The sequence below is a fragment of the Corylus avellana genome, chromosome ca9 (genome assembly GCF_901000735.1).
Source record: "Corylus avellana chromosome ca9, CavTom2PMs-1.0".
Lineage (NCBI taxonomy): Eukaryota > Viridiplantae > Streptophyta > Magnoliopsida > Fagales > Betulaceae > Corylus > Corylus avellana.
The window spans coordinates 3,406,808-3,429,549 of NC_081549.1; the positions used below are offsets into that span (position 1 = coordinate 3,406,808).

At 36.5% G+C, this 22,742-nt stretch overlaps 6 protein-coding genes and 1 pseudogene across 7 annotated transcripts; 3 read left to right on the forward strand and 4 right to left on the reverse strand.

Annotated features, from left to right (window-relative positions):
* LOC132162116 (UPF0481 protein At3g47200-like) lies at positions 1-1,906 on the forward strand. Its single transcript, XM_059572373.1, has 2 exons — positions 1-379; positions 600-1,906. The coding sequence occupies exons 1-2, from the start codon at positions 1-3 to the stop codon at positions 1,694-1,696; spliced, it is 1,476 nt and encodes a 491-aa protein (XP_059428356.1). The 3' UTR covers positions 1,697-1,906.
* Positions 1,907-3,130: 1,224 nt separating this feature from the next.
* Positions 3,131-4,387, forward strand: LOC132191729 (UPF0481 protein At3g47200-like; annotated as a pseudogene).
* Positions 4,388-4,741: 354 nt separating this feature from the next.
* LOC132161932 (uncharacterized) lies at positions 4,742-6,834 on the reverse strand. The gene is made up of 2 exons (XM_059572150.1): positions 6,400-6,834; positions 4,742-5,469 (listed from the first exon to the last, which is right to left on the reverse strand). Exons 1-2 carry the CDS (start codon positions 6,547-6,549, stop codon positions 4,993-4,995), a joined length of 627 nt encoding a protein of 208 aa, XP_059428133.1. The 5' UTR covers positions 6,550-6,834; the 3' UTR covers positions 4,742-4,992.
* Positions 6,835-9,913: 3,079 nt separating this feature from the next.
* LOC132191730 (UPF0481 protein At3g47200-like) lies at positions 9,914-12,165 on the forward strand. Its single transcript, XM_059606821.1, has 3 exons — positions 9,914-10,292; positions 10,519-11,126; positions 11,519-12,165. Exons 1-3 carry the CDS (start codon positions 9,914-9,916, stop codon positions 11,978-11,980), a joined length of 1,449 nt encoding a protein of 482 aa, XP_059462804.1. The 3' UTR covers positions 11,981-12,165.
* Positions 12,166-13,299: 1,134 nt separating this feature from the next.
* Positions 13,300-14,476, reverse strand: LOC132161601 (uncharacterized; the record flags this gene model as incomplete). The annotated part of the gene is made up of 2 exons (XM_059571758.1): positions 13,300-14,088; positions 14,237-14,476. Coding segments are annotated over 2 exons (882 nt in total), but the record flags the coding sequence as incomplete, so codon positions are not given.
* Positions 14,477-15,095: 619 nt separating this feature from the next.
* LOC132161830 (uncharacterized) lies at positions 15,096-16,967 on the reverse strand. Its single transcript, XM_059572027.1, has 3 exons — positions 16,815-16,967; positions 16,138-16,359; positions 15,096-15,921 (listed from the first exon to the last, which is right to left on the reverse strand). The coding sequence occupies exons 2-3, from the start codon at positions 16,285-16,287 to the stop codon at positions 15,280-15,282; spliced, it is 792 nt and encodes a 263-aa protein (XP_059428010.1). The 5' UTR covers positions 16,288-16,359; positions 16,815-16,967; the 3' UTR covers positions 15,096-15,279.
* A 413-nt stretch (positions 16,968-17,380) lies between these two features.
* LOC132191861 (uncharacterized) lies at positions 17,381-19,373 on the reverse strand. Of its 2 annotated transcripts, none has more exons than XM_059606974.1 (3): positions 19,126-19,373; positions 18,868-19,043; positions 17,381-18,282 (listed from the first exon to the last, which is right to left on the reverse strand). In XM_059606974.1, the coding sequence occupies exons 2-3, from the start codon at positions 19,015-19,017 to the stop codon at positions 17,644-17,646; spliced, it is 789 nt and encodes a 262-aa protein (XP_059462957.1). In that variant the 5' UTR covers positions 19,018-19,043; positions 19,126-19,373; the 3' UTR covers positions 17,381-17,643. The 2 variants fall into 2 exon arrangements, with proteins under 2 accessions (XP_059462957.1, XP_059462958.1); XM_059606975.1 differs by having other exon boundaries at positions 18,868-19,051.
* Between the last annotated feature and the right edge of the window lie 3,369 nt (positions 19,374-22,742).

Here is a 22,742-nt window from a genome sequence, read left to right on the forward strand (position 1 = left end):
ATGGCCGGAACAGAGCATGTTATATCTGTGGAGGAGTTGCTTTCGAGGAAGGTTAATGTTGTTAGAACAGAAGCTGCTCAAACAAGCAGATCAGGCAATGACGGGTCGAGAATTGAAGTTCAAGTGATAGAGAAAGACAGTCCCAGGCAGCAGTGGTTGGATGAATTAGAGAAGGCAGGAGATGAAGCAGCAGATCAAAAAACTGGACCAAAGATACAAAAGGTTCCGTTCTTGCTTCGAGATCACAAAGATGCGGCCAAGTATTTTGAGCCAAGGGTGGTGTCGCTGGGTCCTATCCATCACGGTAAGCCAAAGTACCGGAAAGCAGAGAAGTACAAGCTTGTATTGGCAAACAAGTTCGTCAAGGAGAGTGGCAAGGGTAATGTAGAATATATTTCCATATAATAAAAATTTTGTGATTTGATTACGTTATTTACAATATTGTATTCATCTAATACTATCTTTTCCTTGTAACGTACATGATCAAGAATAAAATTAATTTATGTCTCCATATGCTTTCATTCTTCTCTCTCCACTTTCATTTTCCATTCATTTCTAAACTTGAGAAGAAAATCGTTTTGTCTCTGATATTTTTGCAGATAAGAAAGCTGAAAGTTTGTACGCCGAAATTGAGAAGAAAATCAAGAAACTGAGGGAGTACTTCGATGATGACGAGGAGGTGATGAAGAACTATGACGACGAGTACCTCGCCAGGATGCTGTTCGTGGACGGGTGTGCGGTATTACAATTTATGTACTATGCAGTTGAAGACAAATTCAAAGATGTGAAAATTAAAGACGATCAAGCGGCGTTTGGGCAAGAAGATTTGTTCTTGTTGGAGAATCAACTTCCTTATCAACTCCTCGAGGATCTGATGGAGTTGAGCGAGAAGAAAGGGATTTTGAAGAATTCGATCGAGCGTTTCATTGAAAGGCATGCTACGTTTCATACAAAAAATGATATGCATGCTACGAAGGGAGATAAGCCGGCCCCCCATCTTCTCGATCGTCTGCGAACAAAACTCCTTGGTGGCAAAAGTGAGAGTGGAGGCCAGAAAGGGCAGACAGCTGGTTGGTACTCTTATCGCAACGTGCGGGAACTTAGAGAAGTGGGAATCAAATTGAAGCCTAGTAAAACTAGTTCCTTGACAGACGTATCTTTTGATAAACGATACCCTGGACACCTATATCTTCCTCTAATAAAAGTGGATGACTCAACGGGGCCAAATTTCTTGAACTTGATAGCCTATGAGATGTGTCCAGATTTCGAGAATGACTTCGGCGTCACCTCTTACATATGCTTCCTTGATTCGCTCATTGATCATCCTGAGGACGTGACGGAGCTGAGGAAAGAGTTCATACTCCACAACCTCCTTGGTAGCGACAAAGAAGTGGCAAAACTCTTCAATGACATAGCCACTGACTTGGTGCCTAATCCCCAAACATATTCCGAGGTCAAAGGGCAGATTCAGATGATGTGCGACTCGAAGTGGAGGACCTGGATAGCTGCTGTCACAGGCAAATATTTCAACATTCAAGATCAATATTTCAGCGCCCGCTGGGGTATCATTACTTTCTTGGTCTCAACGTTAGTGACAGCATATCTAAGTGTCATTCAGACTAGGTACGCAGCCCAGCAGACTTGGTACGCAGCCCACCCTCCCCCTGGCCCCTGCGATGACTTCTGCAAGAAATAAGCATGAAACTTAACATGAAAGAAAAGGTACTAAGAATTTGCTTGCTGTTCATTCCAAGTGCCTCTACCACCTAGTTAGCTAAACCATTCCTTAATTAAGACGGTTGTTTCCTAATAAAAGAACCTTCAATAGTCCTCTAAATAGTCATATTATTTCACATAGGTCATCCCAAGAGCACATCCTTGTACTTATTTGTTTAATTGATTTGGATTTGGTGTTTTTATGTGAGTTTAAAAATTAATGTCAGGGTAATTGTAAGTGCTAATTTCGTGTAATGCGGGTTGAAATGAAAATAATTATGAGTCGGGTTATGTGCGAGGTGAGTGATGGTGTATCTGTGATCAACTTAACGATGACTACTTGATCCAATATGTAGCCCATCTATTTTATCAATTTTTATGACTTCATTCTCCTTGTTCCGATCCCTTGTCTATGGTTGTTTTTTATGCTAGCTAATGGGCTGTAGTTTTTGAAAGAAGTGAAGGAAAGCAAGAAAGCTTTGTTTTTGGCTGATTAATTTTCTGCTGCTTTCTCATTAACTATAAACTAGTTTCAAAAAATATAAATATATTAAAATTAAAATACATTTATAATTTAATTTATAAAAAAAAAAAAAAGTGAATATAAAAAAAAAAAAAAAAAACAGTTAAAAAAGACTTAAATTAAAAATATATATAAATGAAAAATTAGTCCATGTGGTTGTCCTAAATTAAAAATCCATCTGTGTGATATAAAATAATAATAATAATAATTCAAAGATTATCGGGGATATGTCAAAATAACAATTTAGTCTCTGTAATCAAATTCCGTCAAAATACTTGACAGATTCCAATAGTGTGTCATGTCATCACAAATAAAATGATGATATATGTTATTCTTAATTAAAAATAAATAAATATATTAAAAATATAAAATATAAAAGTTAATTTAAAAAAATTTGAAGAGTGGCTGCTGATTGGGGGAGGGGGTGGCCAACGAGCCACCCCTAGAGGTGGCTAGGGGTGGATTGCCGCCACCCTCGGCCCATGGGGGTGGTGCGCGGCCACCCCAGCCGCCTCTGGGGTGGCTTGTGGGCTACCCCTGAGGTGGGGTTTGTTGATAATTGGAAATAAAACTCACTACGAGAAAACACAAAATAGGATGAAGAATATTCAACTTGATAAAATAACTTACTTACATGGGTATTTATAGGATACAAATGACCCTTTTAACTTCTTCACAATAACTTCATTTATTTACATCTCATATAACTCCTATGTACATGTCAAGTATCTCAAACTTCCAACTAAATTCTTGAAGATTGTTGGATCCACTCTTTCTCCTTCTTCATTCTTCTTCACCTTGACCACCCATTTCACTCCAATGGGTTTTTGTTCCTTTGGAATATTTGCCAACTCCCATGTGTTCTTTTCAATTGTTTTGATTTCCTCATCCATGGCATTCCTCAAGTTTTCAACTTTTACCGCTTCTTCAAAGTCTGGCCTATTGGCTCACAATCCGCAAAATGACAAAAGAGAGTCAATTTACCAGAAAGCAGAGGAGTACAAGCTTAGATTGGCAAACAAGTTCGTCAAGGAAAGTGGTAAGACAGCTGAAAGCTTGTACGCCGAAATTAAGAAGAAAATCAAGCAACTGAGGGAGTACTTCGAGGAGGAGGTGACCAAAAAGTATGACGACAAGGACCTCGCCTGGATGCTGTTCGTGGACGGGTGCGCTGTATTACAATTCATACAGTGTGCAGTTGAAAACAAATTCGCAGATATGAAAATTAAGAACGATCAAGCGGTACTGTTTGGGCAACATGATTTGTTCTTGTTGGAGAATCAACTTCCTTATCAACTCCTCGAGGATTTGATGGAGTTGAGCGAGAAGAAAGAGACTTTGCCGGATTCGATGGACCGTTTCATTGAAAATCATGCAAATTGCAAGGCTCCTAAAATGACCAGCAGCACAGAAAAGCCGGCCCATCTTCTTCATCGTCTGCGAACAACACTACTTTTCCAGGAAAGAAAAGCGACAACGAAAGTAGTACGTACTGAGAATCGGCAGTCGTATCGCAATGTGCAGGAACTCAGAGCAGCAGGAATCCAATTTAAGCCTAGTAAAACTGGTTGCTTGACAGACGTATCTTTTTTCGACAAATCCATTGTCTTCCCTGGATACCTTTCTGGCTTTCTCTTCCTCCAATAATAGTGGATGACTCAACGGGGCCCATGTTCTTGAACTTGATAGCCTATGAGATGTGTCCAGATTTTGAGAATGACTTCGGCGTCACCTCGTACATATACTTCCTTGATTCACTCATTGATCATTCCGACGACGTGAAGGAGCTGAGGAAAGCGCAAGTACTCCACAACCACTTGGTAGCGACATAGAAGTGGCAAAACTCTTCAATGACATAGCCACTGACTTGGTGCCTAATCTCGAAACATATGCCCATGTCAAAGAGCAGATTCAGAAGTGCTACAAGAACAAGGTGAAGACCTGGATAGCTGAGGTCATTCACAACCATTTCAGCAGACCCTGGACAATCGTGGGTTTCCTCGCCGCATTTGTAGCACTTGTTCTAACTGCCATTCAGACTGTGTACACGGTCCGCGGCTCTCGCTCTGACTCCGGAGATCACTCTCCCCCTCCCCCCAGATTTCCCGGAAGCTACTGAAAACCGGTTTGCGTTTATCTTTCCAAGTGCATGCATCCACCGTATTGTAAGCCTATATATATGCCCATATTCTATGCATCTCAGTTTGTTGTCCCCAAGTAAAAGTACCCCCCGGTAGATCTGCATGTCCATCCAGGACCATCCAGGTCCATGGGGTTCCATTTATTTCCTTTTGCTTTACTGTATGCATCTAAAATAAGTCGGAGTGAATGTATCTTAATACCTTTATTTATGTAATGTTTATGAGATAAACATGAATATTGTTAACTGTGTCGTCCATATGCTCTCAGTTTAGACATTGCAAATGAGAAATGATTGGTGTAAAATGGCGATGTGGTAGGAACAACTGATATTATTGGTTCCAAAATTATTGACAAAGGAGATGGATTCATCAATCCATTGGCACAAAAATGGTTTTATTGAAATTCCTATAAAATAAGCCAAGCCACGGATGATCGATCAAGCTAGTCTTTTAATTTTACATATTCCCCACTCTTCCAATCCTCAGATAAATAGGAAACTTCACAACCTTTTGCTCTTTTCCATCTTCATTCCAAGCACGCTTAAAATCCTCAACCACATCATCGCTCAAAAGCTCCACACCCTTCTCCTTCGCTGTTTGATATGCTGACCACTATCTTAAGTAAATAAAATAATGATCTAAATCCATCAATTTTTCAGCTACAAACTGACATGGCCCAGTGTGATCAACTCCATCCACCGGCTCAAACGGAAAATGGATGCTCCTATACTTGTCGTCCACTAATTTACGCGCCGGTGACCAATAGGGTTCTACAGTAATACCATAAAAGGGTTTGAAGACTGAGTCGACCGAGTCATTGACTTCTGGCACGGTGTAGCACCATGCAGCATGAGATTTTTTGAGTACCCATTTCACTTGTTGGTAGAAATTAGGGAGATCGAACCAGTGGAAGGCCTGAGCAATTGTCACAACATCCACGCTTGATTGAGAAGCAACTTTGCTTTCAAGCTCGGCTATAGACATGGTGGGAGGGATTTGCTGGTATGTTATATTGGGTAGCTTTGGAGCAAAAGACAGCTGCTTTGGGCTTGTATCTGTGGCTATCACATTCTTGTAGATCCCAGCTAGCTGCAAATATGGTTAAAATGGAATTAGGTGTCTCTGGTCGAAATCAATGAGCAATGACAACACTTTATACGAAGGTATAGATGGAGGCATTTACTTCACGAAACCTAATGCTTACAATTAGTTGTTCAAATTGCATTTAGTTTGAACAACCTCGTAAGAGGAGATGCGGAACTCACCTGCCCCAAGTAGGTGATCCCCTACACCCTACACTGCTCGGGCAAGTAAGTCCGCCACGGGTGAAACCATGCTGGAACTTGGGGGTAGTTCAAACCCTATACAAATTCTCTCCCACCTAAAATTTTAGTTATGTACCTAGGTTCCACACTCTAGGGTGTTTGGATAAGTGGGCATTGCAACCCCCTCTCTATAGAGAGGATCAACAGGGTGTTAAGAAAAGACACGATCCACAAAATGTTGATCTTATGTGAAGTCAATCCTATCTACACATGATTCAAGGGATGTGTCTTTCTCATATGTCTATATTATTGAGAAATATTAGAAGACATATATTCAAGAAATAAACATTTCTCTCGTCTTCTTTGTTATGTGTTGATCTTATTTATCTTTCCACAATCTTTGAGTCATTACATGAGATTATCCAAATTGCATGTAATTCAAACCGCTAATTGTAGGGCATCCTTATTCCTTACAATATAATTACACAATTAAATTAGTAATGCTGCAATATATTTTTTCTATTAAGTTAGTTTTACTCTCCCAATATAGTTTTATATTTTGGGGTCCGCATTATTTAGGACTCTTACTTCATATACATTTGTGTGGCCTAATCCCAATAGGACCCCAAATTCCATACCTACGATTCATATTGGTAAATGCATTGGCAGCTAAAGTGAATTTGACCTGAATTGAATATCCCATTTCCCATATACAAGAAGAAGTTGCAATTTTTACAAGAAAATAAAAACTCACAGATTGAGCAGCCTGACCGTTTCCAGTGCCGACGTCCCACGCAAGGTCTTGAGAGGGTGTCTTGGAAGCAATGAATTCAAACAATTCTAGAGGGTAACATGGCCGGCCCTCCGCGTAATTCTCCGCCTGCTTAATGAACAATTCTGCCATCTCTTCCCTCTCCCTCTCTCTGTCTTTCTCGCAAGTTTTCAGTTTTGATCTATTAAACTTTGGCTACCATTTATAGAGAGAAAAAGGTTGAAGATAATAGGCCATGTGATTTAATAGACCCACCTCACCGGCAGGTCTAACTGGGGAAGGATCACGTATACGAATTTTGTATTAGACAGTGAAATTGAAGCACCAATTTTTTTTTACCAAAATAGCTATTTTGGTGAGCCTAATTGTAGAGTCCACCAACCTAAATAGATAAGCCTAACACAGGTGAGCTCACAATTCCTTTGGCCTGATTCCAGGCAATCATCCTTTTTTATGAGATGAGTTTTCAACAGACATCAGAGGGTGTAGCCAAATTCCAATTTGGTGACAACTTGTGTTCTCTTTGGATTATTTGAAGAGAGGCAGGTCCAAGTTGGTGTGCCCTCACTAGTTGCTGCAGAATATAAGCACGTCATGGGTGACAGAGAAAGATGCTTCGTAATCACAACGGTACGCCAAGTTGTTTTTGTAGCTACACACATCGCCAGCAAGCTGAAATTCTTGACATGTACCCATTGCGCCTGCCAGAGGATGTATAATTCTCGCGATTTGGGTTTGATGGTGATAAGGTGAGTGAGGTTTGTAAGTGGTATAATAGCTGAGGGGAAGGAATTTTGTGCGGTGGGTTAGGTAGTGGAAGAGGCTGACAACGCCACGCCATTGATAGGGAAAGGTCAAGGTGGATTGCTTGTCGATTATGGCTTTGAAACCATATAGCATAATGGTTTGCTAATGTATTTCTCACCACACAAAATGTACAACAGATGTTTGATATAACTACAAAGAGAAGAGAGTCATGTGCAATGAACATGAGAACAGAAAAGGAGAGTTAATCTACAGCTGATATAAACTCTCATTGATTTGAAAACAAGATAGCAATTTTAACAATAATATTCAGTACCCATCAGTTAAACTTGTAATCAATAGCATTCAACAGCAGAATTCCATTATATGAAATGGCAATGTGATAAACACAATTGACAAGAGAAATGGACTCATCACTCCTTTGAACTTTTTAGGTCCAAAATATGCACATTTAGGTTACATCTGCTTCGTCTTTCCTCATATTTAGAATCTTAGATGATGGCCTTGTTAGCGTACAGGAGAATGAAATTACATGGTAATTTGTCTAATTCTTAACCTAAGTTGATTTGAATAATCTAATTGTGAAATAGTGATGGAATGACCTATATATTTGTACGTGTAAATTAGGGCCTTCCTGTACCGGGCCTATGGAGAGCCCTATAATTCACAAGTAGGGCTTGCTTCGGCCAGACATATGGGCTATGGCAGGCCCTAGATATCCGGACCTTAATATAAATATTTAATAATGATATTAATTACAATGTAATAAGTATAATGATCATAAGTAATTTAAAATAAGAATATTAACTATAAGATAAATATATAATTATTATAAATTATCAATCATCAATTATAAATTATGATACATATTTATATTAATTATAATAAATATTTAATGATAATTACATTTACATATATTATTATTATTATTATTACATATTTATATTTTATATTACAAATAATATATTATAATTATTATGATTATTATAAAATTTTTAAAAAATAATAGGTAATGCTAATAATTATTATCAAATTTCTAACAAAATATTAGGAAAATGCAAAACCAATGCAAAAATTATGAATAGTTCCCTGCAGTCAACTTTTGTCTAATTTTTTACATAAACCATAAAATGTCACATAATTATGACACGTGTCATCCATAATAAAAAATACAAAAAAAAAAAAAAAAGTTGGAAGATGAGGCGGTTCAACCACGTAAGAGGGTAGCTGAACAACTCCCAAATCACTAAAACCCTGTTTGTGATTGTGTTTGAGAAGTTTAAAAGTACTTTTAACACTCAAAAAGTCCGTTTGAAAAAAAAAAAAAAAAAAAACTACTATTTGATAAACAAATTAAAAGCACTTTTAAGGGTTCAAAAAGCTTAAAAATGATCAAAACGCATTTTTGGCTTAAAAATAAAATTTTTGCCCAAAAACCCTTTTCGACTTAAAAATTCTCTTTGACTGGCCACTACCTCCTACTGTATATTAAAGTTTTTAAAAAGCTAATAATAGTTCAGTGCATTGACCTTTAAGTCTTACTCGTTCATGATGGGACAAATTAATTTTAACCATTGTTCTACATACTTCACTAGTATGTGTAAGCAGTGCAATAAACAAATTTTTCTTCGATGCGTATCAAATAATCCCTCGTATACGTGTATCACGTTTAACTCCAATTGTCTGAATTAGAACGAAAAGCATAATTATCTTTTTACCCTCATCAGGAAAAGATGAACTCAACGAACAATGCATTTCTAGGATGGAACCATTAACCACATGCAGCACGCACTTTTACAAAAGTATCCTCGATACTTGGCTTCACACAGTGATAAAATCATAAACTAGGAACATTTTATCGGACCAAAAAAAAAAAAAAAGGAGGTTTATACCATTCTTGTTGTGTTAGGGAATACTCTTTCACGTGTATCGCATATGCATAGTACTTTTTGTTTGAACCACGATTCATCATGTTACATGTTTTCTCCTTAATTTCTTTAGAAAGAGATGATGATTGATAGGTTGGAAATTGGAATCATAGCACAAGTAACATTCACAAAAGTATGTATGTGCAATACCCGGCTTGGGATTGGCTGCAATTGATAGGGCACAGACGGAGTTAATATGCCTAAACAAATGCTTAAATATTTTAAGACTTGTTTGAACAAATAAACTCCATCAAGATTCTCTCTTAAGTTACTATTAATTTACTATTATGAGTAGATTCGGGTAGTCCATGCAATACCCAACTTGCCATAGGCTACCGATAGTTTATTTGGAAAAGTGTACCAAATTTTAAAGAGAAATGCTAAGAGTGTTAACTCTTTTACTAACATATAAATACTAGCATGATGTGGAGCTTATTCATTGGGAATCTCCATATGTCATGTTAGTGCTCATGTGTTAATAAAATAGTTAATACTCTAATATTTCTCTCAAATGTGTATATTAACGAAGCTTGCTTTAGAAAGAAGGTAAAAAAATAGTTTCTCCTGCTCATCCGTGGTACGAGTTCATCAAACTCGAGTCATAAAACAAGTTAGATATATACTTGGCAAAACTGTGTAACACGTTTGATTCCTGAAATGGAATATGAATATGGTTCAAAGATGCTAAATTCCTCGAACTACAGTTTCCATGTCTGCTTATATAAATCAAGTTTACTAGTACTTGAACAATAATGTCATCATTAATAACAATATAGTAAACCTGTTTGTGGTGCACACTCGCCATGGCCGGAACAGAGCATGTTATATCTGTGGAGGAGTTGCTTTCGAGGAAGGTTAATGTTGTTAGAACAGAAGCTGGTCAAACAAGCAGATCAGGCAATGACGGGTCGAGAATTGAAGTCCAAGTGATAGAGAAAGACAGTCCCAGGCAGCAGTGGTTGGATGAATTAGAGAAGGCAGGAGATGAAGCTGCTGATCAAAAAACTGGACCAAAGATACAAAAGGTTCCGTTCTTGCTTCGAGATCACAAAGATGCGGCCAAGTATTTTGAGCCAAGGGTGGTGTCGCTGGGTCCTATCCATCACGGTAAGCCAAAGTACCGGAAAGCAGAGAAGTACAAGCTTGTATTGGCAAACAAGTTCGTCAAGGAGAGTGGCAAGGGTAATGTAGAATATATTTCCATATAATAAATTTTTTGTGATTTGATTACGTTATTTAATTTACAATATTGTATTCATCTAATACTATCTTTTCCTCGTCAACGTACATCATCAAGAATAAAATTAATTTATGTCTCCATATGCTTTCTTTCTTCTCTCTCTACTTTCATTTTCCATTCATTTCTAAACTAGAGAAGAAAATCGTTTTGTCTCTGATATTTTTGCAGATAAGAAAGCTGAAAGTTTGTACGCCGAAATTGAGAAGAAAATCAAGAAACTGAGGGAGTACTTCGATGATGACGAGGAGGTGATGAAGAACTATGACGACGAGTACCTCGCCAGGATGCTGTTCGTGGACGGGTGTGCGGTATTACAATTTATGTACTATGCAGTTGAAGACAAATTCAAAGATGTGAAAATTAAAGACGATCAAGCGGCGTTTGGGCAAGAAGATTTGTTCTTGTTGGAGAATCAACTTCCTTATCAACTCCTCGAGGATCTGATGGAGTTGAGCGAGAAGAAAGAGATTTTGAAGAAGTCGATCGAGCGTTTCATTGGAAGGCATGCTACGTTTGATAAAAAAAACGATATGCCTGCTACCAAGGGAGATAAGCCGGCCCCCCATCTTCTCGATCGTCTGCGAACAAGACTCCTCATTGGTGGCAAAAGTGATAGTAGTGGAGGCCAGAAATGGCAGGCAGGTTGGAACTCTTATCGCAACGTGCAGGAACTTAGAGAAGTAGGAATCAAATTGAAGCCTAGTAAAACTAGTTCCTTGACAGACGTATCTTTTGATAAACGATACCCTGGACACCTATATCTTCCTCAAATAACAGTGGATGACTCCAGGGCCGGCTCAGGCCCTAGGCGAGTTAGGCCCTTGCCTAGGGCCCCCAATTTAATAAGGCCTAAAAAAAAATTTTTGAGTTAAAAAAAATTATTTTTGACCAAAAAAAAAATTGAAGGCCCAAATGTTATCTAATAGGGCCTAAAATTTTTTTAATCCAAATTTAATGCCTCAATTTAATAAGACCCTAATTAATAAGCTCACTATAAATTTTAAAAATAATCCAAATGTTATTGATGTATCTAAATCTATTGCTATATATATATGTTACTTTAAAAAAGAAAAAATTGAATTAAAAAAAAAAAAATTGTTACTTAAAAAAAAAAAAAAAATTTAGGCCCAATTTCAAAGTTTTGCCTAAGGCCCCAAAATATGTTGAGCCGGCCCTGGATGACTCAACGGGGCCAAATTTCTTGAACTTGGTAGCCTATGAGATGTGTCCAGATTTCGAGAATGACTTCGGCGTCACCTCTTACATATGCTTCCTTGATTCGCTCATTGATCATCCTGAGGACGTGAAGGAGCTGAGGAAAGAGCTCATACTCCACAACCTCCTTGGTAGCGACAAAGAAGTGGCAAAACTCTTCAATGACATAGCCACTGACTTGGCGCCTAACCCCAACGCATATGCCGATGTCAAAAAGCAGATTCAGGATTGCTACGACAACAAGTGGAAGACCTGGATAGCTCAGGGCATTCACGATCATTTCAGCAGCCCCTGGACAGGCGTGGGTTTCGCGGCTGCATTCGTAGCACTTTTTCTTACTGCCGCCCAGACTTGGTTCACAGTCTTCTCTAGCCCTGGTCCCTGCGATAACTTTTGCCAGCATCATCGAGGGTAACACGAATTTCATATGAGATCACAATGCCTGTTAGCTTTTATCTTCCACGATATATATGCACCTCCGATCCTCTCATTGATTCCATTTAATTTACGTCCTCTCAAGTACATCCAGCTCCATGTGGTTCCAATTTATTTCCTTCTGCATTTGTGTTTGCTTGTAAAATAAGTCGGAGTGAAGAGTGAATGTATCCTTTCTTTTTTCTTTTTTTAGGGTGAAGAGTGATTGTATCCTTTCTATTGTTTTTTTTTTTTTTTTTGGATGAAGAGTGAATGTATCTTACACCTTAATTGATGTAATGTGAACATGAATATTGTTAACTTTGCCGTCAACAGCTTAAGTCCTTTTGTTTTTTTCTTCGGTTAACAAGGGAAAATGATCTATATATATATATATGGTATAAACTTAGGTTTTCACTTTTTTATTTTTTTTCACGTAGGTTTCAAATCCTATTACAAATAATATCTGACTTATAAGAAAAGACTAATTTAGTATTAGACACTCAAAGCACTAAATTTTTTTTTTTACCAAAATAGCTATTTTAGTGAGCCTAATTGTAGAGTCCCCCAACCTAAATAGATAAGCCAAACAAAGGTGAACTCACAATTCCTTCGGCCTGATTCCAGGCAATCATCTTTTTTTATGGGATGGGTTTTTCAACACGCATAAGAGGGTGTAGCCAAATTCCAATTTGGTGACAACTTGTGTTCTCTTTGGATTATTTGAAGAGGCAGGTCCAAGTTCCCAGTTGGTCTGCCCTCACTAGTTAATGCAGAATATAAGCGCATATCATGGGTGACGGAGAAGGAGGCTTCGTAATCACAACGGCATGCCAGGTTGTTTTTGCAGCTACACACATCACCTGCAAGCTGAAATTCTTGACATGTACACCTTGCGCTTGCCAGAGGATGTATAATTCTCGCGATTTGGGTTTGATGGTGATAAGGTGAGTGAGATTTGTAAGTGGTATAATAGCTGAGGGGAAGGAATTTTGTGTGGTGGGTTAGGTAGTGGAAGAGGTTGACGACCCCACGCCATTGATAGGGGAAGGTCAAGGTGGGATGCTTGTCGATTATGGCTTTGAAAGCATATAACATAATGGTTTGCTAATGTATTTATCACCACACAAAATGTACAACAGGTGTTTGATATAACTACAAAGAGAGTAAAGTGATGGGCAATGAACATGAAAACAGAAAAGGAAAGTTAATCTACAGCTGATGTAAACATCAAGCGCAACCTCTCATTGATTTGTAAACAAAATAACAACTTTAACAATGATATTCAATATCCATCAGTTAAACTTATAATCAATAGCATTCAACAGCAGAATTCCATAATATAAAATGGCAATGTGATAAACACAATTGACAAGGGAAATGGACTCAATACTCCTTTGGAACAAAATGGTTTAGTTCAGTTCCCTATAAAACGAGCTACAGTTGCTCTAAGCTAGTCTTTTGATTTTACATATTCCCCACTCTTCCAATCCTTAGATAAACAGGAAATTTGACAACCTTCTGGTCTTGTCCATCGTCAGTCCAAGCACGCTTAAAATCCTCAACCACATCATCGCTCAAAAACTCCACACCATTCTCCCTCCCTTTTTGATATGCTGACAACGATCTCATGTAAGTAAAATAATTATCTAAATCCATCAATTTTTCATTCACAAACTCAAATGGCCCAGTGTGATCAACTCCATCCACCGGCTCAAATGGAAAATCGATGCTCCTATACTTGTCGAACACTAATTTACGTGCCGGCTCCCAATAGGTTTCTATAGCAGTATTGTAAAAGGTTTGAAAGACTGAGTCGATCGAGTCATTAACTTCTGGCATGGTGTAGCACCATGGAGCTATGACACCATATGGTTTTTTGAGTACCCATTTCACTTGTTGGTAGAAATTAGGGAGGTCGAACCAGTGGAAGGCCTGAGCAACAGTCACAACATCGACGCTTGATTGAGGAGCAACTTTGCTTTCAAGCTCGGCTATGGACATGGTGGGAGGGGTTTGTTGGTACCTTATATTGGGTAGCCTTGTCGCAAATGACAGCTGCTTTGGGCTTGTATCTGTGGCTATCACATTCTTATAGATCCCAGCTAGCTGCAAATAAAGTTGAATTTTTTATCATACAAATGTTGATCCAAAATTTCTCAAGGCAATTTGGGCTGGTTGAATCTGGCTCAAAAAATGCAAAGTAGATCATGTAAAGCCGAATTGTGGGGATCTTAAACCCAAAAAGAAAACTCACCGATCGAGCAGCCTGACCGTTTCCGGTGCCAACGTCCCACGCAAGGTCTTGACAAGGTGTCTTGGAAGCAATGAATTGAAACAATTCTGGAGGGTAATTAGGCCGACCCTCCGCGTAATGCCCCGCCTGATTAACGAACAACTCCGCAATCTCACTCTCTCTCTTGTCTCTCGCAAGTTTTGAGGTTTGATCTATTTCAACTCTGGCCTCTGGGTACCATTTATAAATTGAAAAAATGGGAGATTATAGCCCATGCGTTGTGAATTAGACACTTGCCAAATTTCAAAACTTTACGGGCAGGCCGCAGGTCTAACTGGGGAAGAAGGATGACGTACGGGAATTTCGTAAAACAAAAAAACACAATACAACTTGTCATTTGTTTAAGTTTTTTTCCTTTTACTTTTTTAAAAAGCTGTTTTAATTAGGGTCGGTGTTGGCCAACGTTTTATTTAGAACTCAATATATCTTTTCCAATAGCCTTATAAAACTTTAGTTTAAAGCAATTTTTTTTAAAAAAAAAAAAAAATTACACATATCCCTTTGAATTATCAATTTATTATTGACGTATTTCAAATTACTAATTATAATAAGATAAAAATATCCTTAAAAACAAACAAACAAATAAAAAAATAAAACAAAACATAATTACAACAGGTGTTTGCTATTCTATTTCTCGCCACACACGATGCACAACAGGTGTTTGATATAAATACAAAAAGAGGAAACTGATGTGCAATGAACATGGAAAACAGAAAAGGAAAGCTAATCTACTGCTGATATGAACGCCAAGCGCAACCACTCATTGCTTTGTTAACAAAATATCAATTTTAACAATAATATTCAGTACCCATCAGTTAAACTTCGAATCAATAGCATTCAACAGCAGAATTCCATTATATAAAATGGCAATGTGATAAACACACAGTTGATATGTTCCAATTTTATTGACAAGGGAAATGAACTCATCACTCCTTTGGAACAAAATGGTTTAGTTCAATTCCCTATAAAATGAGCCACAATTGCTCTATGCTAATCTTTTGATTTTAAATATCCCCCACCCTTCCAATTCTTAAATAAATTGGAAACTTGACAACCTTCTGGTCTTGTCCATCTTCAGTCCAAGCACGCTTAAATTTCTCAATCAGATCATCGCTCAAAAGCTCGAAACCCTTCTCCTTCGCTGTTTGATACGATGACCACGATCTTAAGTAAGTAAGATAAAGATCTAAATCCATCAATTTTTCGGTCACAAACTGAAATGGTCCAGTGTGGTCAACTCCATCCACTGGCTCAAATGGAAAATGGACGCTCCTATACTTATCGTCCACTAATTTACGTCCCGGCTCCCAATATGGGTCTACAATAAACTTATAATAGGGTTGGAAGACCGAGTCCACCGAGTCATTGACTTCCGGCACGGTGTAGCACCATGCAGCTATGATCCCATGAGGTTTTTTGAGTACCCATTTCACTTGTTCATAGAAATTAGGGAGGTCGAGCCAGTGGAAGGCCTGAGCAATCGTCACAACATCCACGCTTGATTCAGGAGCGACATTGTGTTCAAGCTCGGCTATAGACATGGTGGGAGGGGTATGTTGGTATTTTATATTGGGTAGCCTTGGCGCAAATGACAGCTGCTTTGGGCTTGTATCTGTGGCTATCACATTCTCGTACATCCCAGCTAGCTGCAAATCAAGTTGACAAATGTTGATAAAAAATTTCTCAGGGGAATTTGGGTTGGCTGCATCTGCTCCCAAAATTATAGGCATGCTATATCATAATATACCAAAGACCTGATGTTTCAGTGATGATAGAAGTGCCAAAAGTGAATTTTGCATAATATCCCATATTCGAAAAAAGGCTGCAACTTTTAGGAAGAGGAAAGGGAAAAAGAAACTTACAGATTGAGCAGCCTGACCGCTTCCGGTGCCGACGTCCCATGCAAGGTCTTGAGAGGGTGTCTTGGAAGCAATGAATTGAAACAATTCTTGAGGATAATATGGCCGACCCTCCGCGTAATTCTCTGCTTGCTTAATGAACAATTCTGCCATCGCACTCTGTTTCTCTGTTTCTCTCGCAAGTATTCAGGTTGGATCTATTCAACTTTGGCTACTATTTATAGTCTGAAAAAAAAAAAAAAAAAAATTGAAGATGATAGCACATGTGATATGAATCAGACCCACATGCCCAATTTTCAAAAACATTACGGGCGGGTCTAACTGGGGAAGCATCGCGTCTATTCAACTTTGGCTGGCTTCTATATAGATAGAATAAAAATTGAAGATAATAGCCCATGTGATGGGAAATGAAACCCACATGCCAAATTTCACAAATTTATGGGCAGGCCTTGAAGAAATTCATAAGGCAGGCTATGAAAAACTTCAGAGAATAGGAGAGTAAGAGATTTTACGGGTGGTTTGATGGTAGAGAATACAGCCATCGAGGCCAAATATAGGCAACTATCAATCCTAACCAAATTGTTTTATTTAGGGTGATTCAATTCTCATCAAATTCTCATAAAATCTCTAAATTTATGATAACCCATTTCTTATTTATGATAAAGAGTTTTTTCTTCTACTTTTTCACCTGCCTTATGCCTTTGCCTCAGCCCCTTGAAATTCCTTGCCATGTGAACTGGGAACTGGGAAGCCCTTCAAAATGCAAACACCGTCTCGTATTTTTAGGATAATTAAACCATAAAAATAATAACCTCGCTATGGGACTAAGCCATTAAATTTATGAATTAATTACAATATGCATGTTAATTATTTTTATCAAGTTTGTATAAATTATATTTATATGATTAACTTCCTAAGACACTATAATATTCTACTACTTTATAATTGCATCATAAAACTCCAATCTTTAATATTGATCATAAAATAATAAGCATACACGTGTTCGGTGTTCCAACTTAAATATTCAATGCAACATAACAATTATTACATGAACTAACTTTCAGATCAATATTTAAATACAGTATAAAAGAAAACAACCTTCATGTTTATCGCATCAACAACAAAAAAAAATAATAATGCTTTGCAAAACAGCACATTAAAATAATAATATGCTAAGATACGCAGCAAAAAAAATTAGGCATACCTTAATCAAAACAAAACAGAGCCAATACAAGACATCAGGAACTAACCCGATTTTGTAAATTTACCTTTACCTCTAATATGGCATATGATTATTTAAATTTAATTATTTAATTAATATTTTAATACAACTCGTAAAATCTCCAATCTTGCACCCCAGGCTATAGGGCCAGGGGATCAAATATATATATAAAGCCACTTCCCCCCCCCCCATGAGGACTCTCCTCAACTTCTTGCTAAAACCACAATAAATATGTGTGACATATGTGCCACACTTTAATATACTAGAAAATTTCTTACATTTTGATTTTACATATTCCCCACTCTTCCAATCCGTAGAAAAATTGGAAACTTTGCAACCTTCTGGTCTTGTCCATCTTCAGCCCAAGCATGCTTAAATTCCTCAATCACAACATCGCTAAAAAGCTCCACACCCTTCTCCTTCGCTGTTTGATATGCCGACCACGATCTGAAGAAAGTAAAATAATCATCCAAATTCATCAATTTTTCCGTTACAAACAGGGGCACGGTTTGATCAACTCCATCCACCGGCTCAAATGGGAAATGGATGCTCCTATACTTGTCCTCTGCTAATTTAACTGCCGGCTGCACGTAAGGTTCCAAAAAAACGTTATAAAAGCGTTGGGCGACTGCGTCGACCGAGCCATTGATTTCTGGGATGAAGTAGGCCCATGCAGCTATGACGCCATGAGGTTTTTTGAGTACCCATTTCACTTGTTGGTAGAAATTAGGGAGGTCCAACCAGTGGATGGCTGCAGCAATAGTCACAACATCGACGCTTGATTCAGCTGCAACATTGCTTTCAAGCTCGGCTATAGACATGGTGGGAGGGGTTTGTTGGTATCTTATATTGGGTAGCCTTGGCGCCAATGAGAGCTGTTTTGGGCTTGTATCTGTGGCTATCACATTCTTGAAAATCCCAGCTAGCTGCAAATATGGTTAAAATGGAATTAGATGTCTCTAGTCGATAACATGAGCAATGACAGCACTTTATACAAATAAATAAACAAATAATTATTGGAATTGCATGTAATTTGAACAACCCCTAAAGAGGAGATGCGGAACATCTCGCCTTCCCCCTTCGCCGTTTGGGTAAGTAAGTCCACTAGGGGTATAACCAAGTTGGAGGTTGGGGGCAGTCTAAAACCTTTGCATCCCACCTAAAATTCTAGTTCACCCTAAGCTGTTTGGGCAAGTGAATCGCATGTAATTCGAACCGCATTGCCTGTAATTCGAACCTCTAATTGTGGGACATCCTTATTCTTTACAATAAAAGAGAAATGATAAAATAAAATCGTTCTATTAAGTTATTTTTACTCTCCCAATATAAATTTTATATTTTGGATTCCGCATGATTTGGGACTATATATTAAACTTCATGCATATTCGCATTGCTATTTAAAAATATTGTATTTTTTACTTGAAAAATAAAATAGATCGGAGGAATTTCCTTCAATCCAGATGAAAACTCTGTTCATTTGTAAGAGGAGGAAAGGGAAAATGAAAACTTACGGATCGAGCAGCCTGACCGTTTCCGGTGCCTACGTCCCACGCAAGGTCTTGAGAGGGTGTCTTGGAAGCAATGAATTCAAACAATTCTTGAGGGTAACATGGCCGGCCGTCTACGTAATTCTCCGCCTGCTTAAGGAACAATTCTGCCATCTCTCTCTCTGGTTTTCAGGTTTGATCTGTTTAACTTTGGCTATCAATTATAGGCTGAAAAAAATTAAAGATAATAATAGCATATTCGCTAGCTGTCACAAGACTCACGACTTTATGGGAAGGACTAAATCGGGAATCATCACGGTAATTTCGTGTCTCATAGTGCTATAATCACTTTCTTGAGCCACTCTGTCGGCTAAGCCCCTAAATCGCCACCATCTTAGCCGCACACAGTGTTTCTCGCTCTTTCCCTCTCTCTCTCTCTGATGTAAAGCAATATGCAAGGGAGCGGAGACAACGGCGCGGGAGAAAGAAGGGGAAGAAGAAAAATGGAAGAAAAGAAAGAGCTACGTACGTGTTTTACCAAAAGCAATGGCTTGGACCCTTTCTTTTGTTTTCTTTTGCTAAGGCTAAAGGGATAAGATATCCCCATATAGCCAATCAAAGCCACACACGTGGCAGTATTTAGATTTTCTTTTTAATTCAAACCTCTCACTTTTTTAAACTACACTACTGCCTTCACCTTATTTTATTTCCATCATTTGTTAATTAATATTTAACCCCTTATTTAATTTAACAACAATTTACTATTACAAATAATTATTTATGATACTAGTACTTATTATTACTATTTTATTAATCTATTCAAGATTAATTCCTGAATATCCCTTTAATTTAATTAATTCAAATTACTTTGAGATATTTAACGTGAAAATCAAGTGGGAACTCTAGAAGAAACAACTGCAAAAATAATCTTACAATGCGTCAATTACAAGCAGTAACATAATCTTGCAATGCGTTTAATGCTATAAATTATAGTGATAATACATCAATACTTAAATATTATGAAACTTACACCATAAATCTTTAACTATGCTTACTAAGTTACTTAACTAGTAATTATATGTTCTTATGGCAAAATATTAGACCATATGATAATGTGACTAAATTAGAATGATAATTCATATGATATAAAATATAAATTACAATGATAATACTTAATTTGTGATTGTAACAAACATTTTTTTTTTTTTTGATAAACATTGTAATCTTCATTCATCAAAGATTAGATATCTAGAGCATAACACTCCAAACATAACAAGAGCATATAGCTCTAAACAAACACATTGTTGATTATAATATTAATCACTTAATTTGTGATATATATGATCATATGATCTAACAATTCATATAATCTTTAGATCATGTGATCTAACACTAACTATATTTAGTATTTAGTATTTAGTATGTTAATACTTGCTTGTATATTAACTATTCAGTATAATTATATACTTAATTAGTTAACAACTTAACCATATGTCATAATATTTTATATTAGTTACCATTTATGTAACTTGTTTTGATTAACTTATTTTGTTTTTGTTTTTTGAAAATAGTTAACTTGATTACTTAGTAATACTAAGTTAGTATATATGAACTAACAAGTATGTATATTATATATATATATATATATATATAATACACATACAAATATTAAGTAACATATAATTTTTTTTTGTCAAAATAACCTATAGTTAATTATACTGAGTTAGTAATTTAATATATATTAACTTAGTTAATATGTTAGTTTATTAAGTAACTAGTTATTAAGTCTCGGGGTACTTAATTGTTGTATTAGTATGAGTTTTTATATTTATGACTTATGTCATATTATATATGTATATTTTGTTATTATATAGTCATATGATTTAATCATCAATTAATCATTTGATATAATCTTATAAATTATAATGGTAGACCATATGATAATGTGACTAAATTCGGATGATAATTCATATGATATAACATCTAAATTATAATGATATTTAGAGCATAATACTCTAAACATAACAAGAGCATATATCTCTAAACAAACACATTGTTGATTCTAATATTAATCACTTAATTTGTGATATATATGATCATATGATATAATAATTCACATAATTTTTTTTTCTAATTACAATTCACATAATCTTTAAATCAAGTGATCTAACACTTAACTCAATAGTAATACTAAGTTAGTATATATTAATTAACAAGTATGTATATTATATATTCATATATATAATGCTCATACAAATATTAAGTAACATATAATTTTTTTGTTTGTCAAAATAACCTATAGTTAATTATTCTAAGTTAGTAATTTAATATATATTAACTTAGTTAATATGTTAGTTTATTAATTAACTAGTTACTAGTAATTAGTATGTTAATACTAATATATAACACACATATATAATAAAATAAGTAATATACGTAGAAGTATTGAGTAACATGCACTTAATTATATTTACTTAATATATATATATTAATTAACTAGATAATATGTTAATTTATGAACTAACTAGTTAATATGTCAACTAATACATACACATGAATATTAAATAATTCATATAACATATATTATTTAATTACTAATATACATATTTAAATATATATAACTATTTTTTTGTAATATATATATATATATATATGAATGAGCTAATGAATCATGCTAATGAACCGGTTCGAGTCTTAAACGAGTCGAGCTCACGAGTCCCCGTCGAGTTTGATCGAACAAACCGGGTATGTATCACTAACTAATCGAGCGAGTTTCAACAGTAACAAGCGAGCTTGTACAGTGTCGATCTCGAGTTGAGTCAAGCTTAACCGAGCTTGTTTCGAGTGAACTGTCGAGTTGTATTAGCTCGCTTACACCCCTTGACACTAGCTAGAAATTAGTTTTGCATTAATCTAACTTCCACCATCATATACATATATAGCTCTATGCCCATACTTGTCAACAAGAATTCCATACGAGCTAGTGCAAAAGATCAAGCCACATGAAAACGTCACAGACGCACATACAATACAATCCTTATAATTGGATTGGTTTGCCCGGGCAGTGGAAGCCCTAGCTCGCAAGTTTTCTACAATCAGAAAATCTTGCAGCTGGCAGAATCTTATAATGGACAATTTCCGAGTAGACTGTATGATTCTGCCAAGACTCAAAAGTCACATGGTAACTTTCATAGAAATAATGACAAGGGCGGCTGGTAATTGATGTCGGAGAAGAAATGGTTATGGGAGAGACCCAAATGGGCACGCTTTTGGCTTTTCAGCTCATAGAGACGTGGGCAAATCGATTTACCAAAATGTTCTTCCCTTCTCGCCTAATCACCACTGTCTTTTCTTTCGATACTTTCTCCAACACCAAAGCCCTGTAATATACAAAAATAACTTTTGCATTACGGATATTTATCAAAACAATTGTTTTCTTCACTAATGTTTTCGTGTTGCGTAGTTTTTACAGACAACCTACTTTTTTGTCTGGTTTTCATTTCTATTCATGAGTGACGAACACTTAAAAAAAAAAACAATTTTTTTTTTACTGGAGACTTCTGACGTTTTATGGTGTCCGACGCGTCAGAAAATTTTTTTTGACGTGTCGTTTCTAACGTATGTAGATTGTTAGAAATATAGGTGACAAGAAAAAAAATTTCCTGACGCGTTAGTGGATAGAACGTCAGAAAATGTAGAATTTTTTTAAAATTTTTTCTGAATTTTTTTTTTTCAATTAAAAAATGTATTAATTTAAATTAATTTTCAATTAAATTATTATTTTTTTAAGAATTTCTCTACACCACGAGTCTCTGCACCTCTCGTGGCGCAGAGAAACGAAAATCAAGCACCATTAATGGTGCAGAGAAGAAGATTTCAAAAACCCAAATATTTAGGTT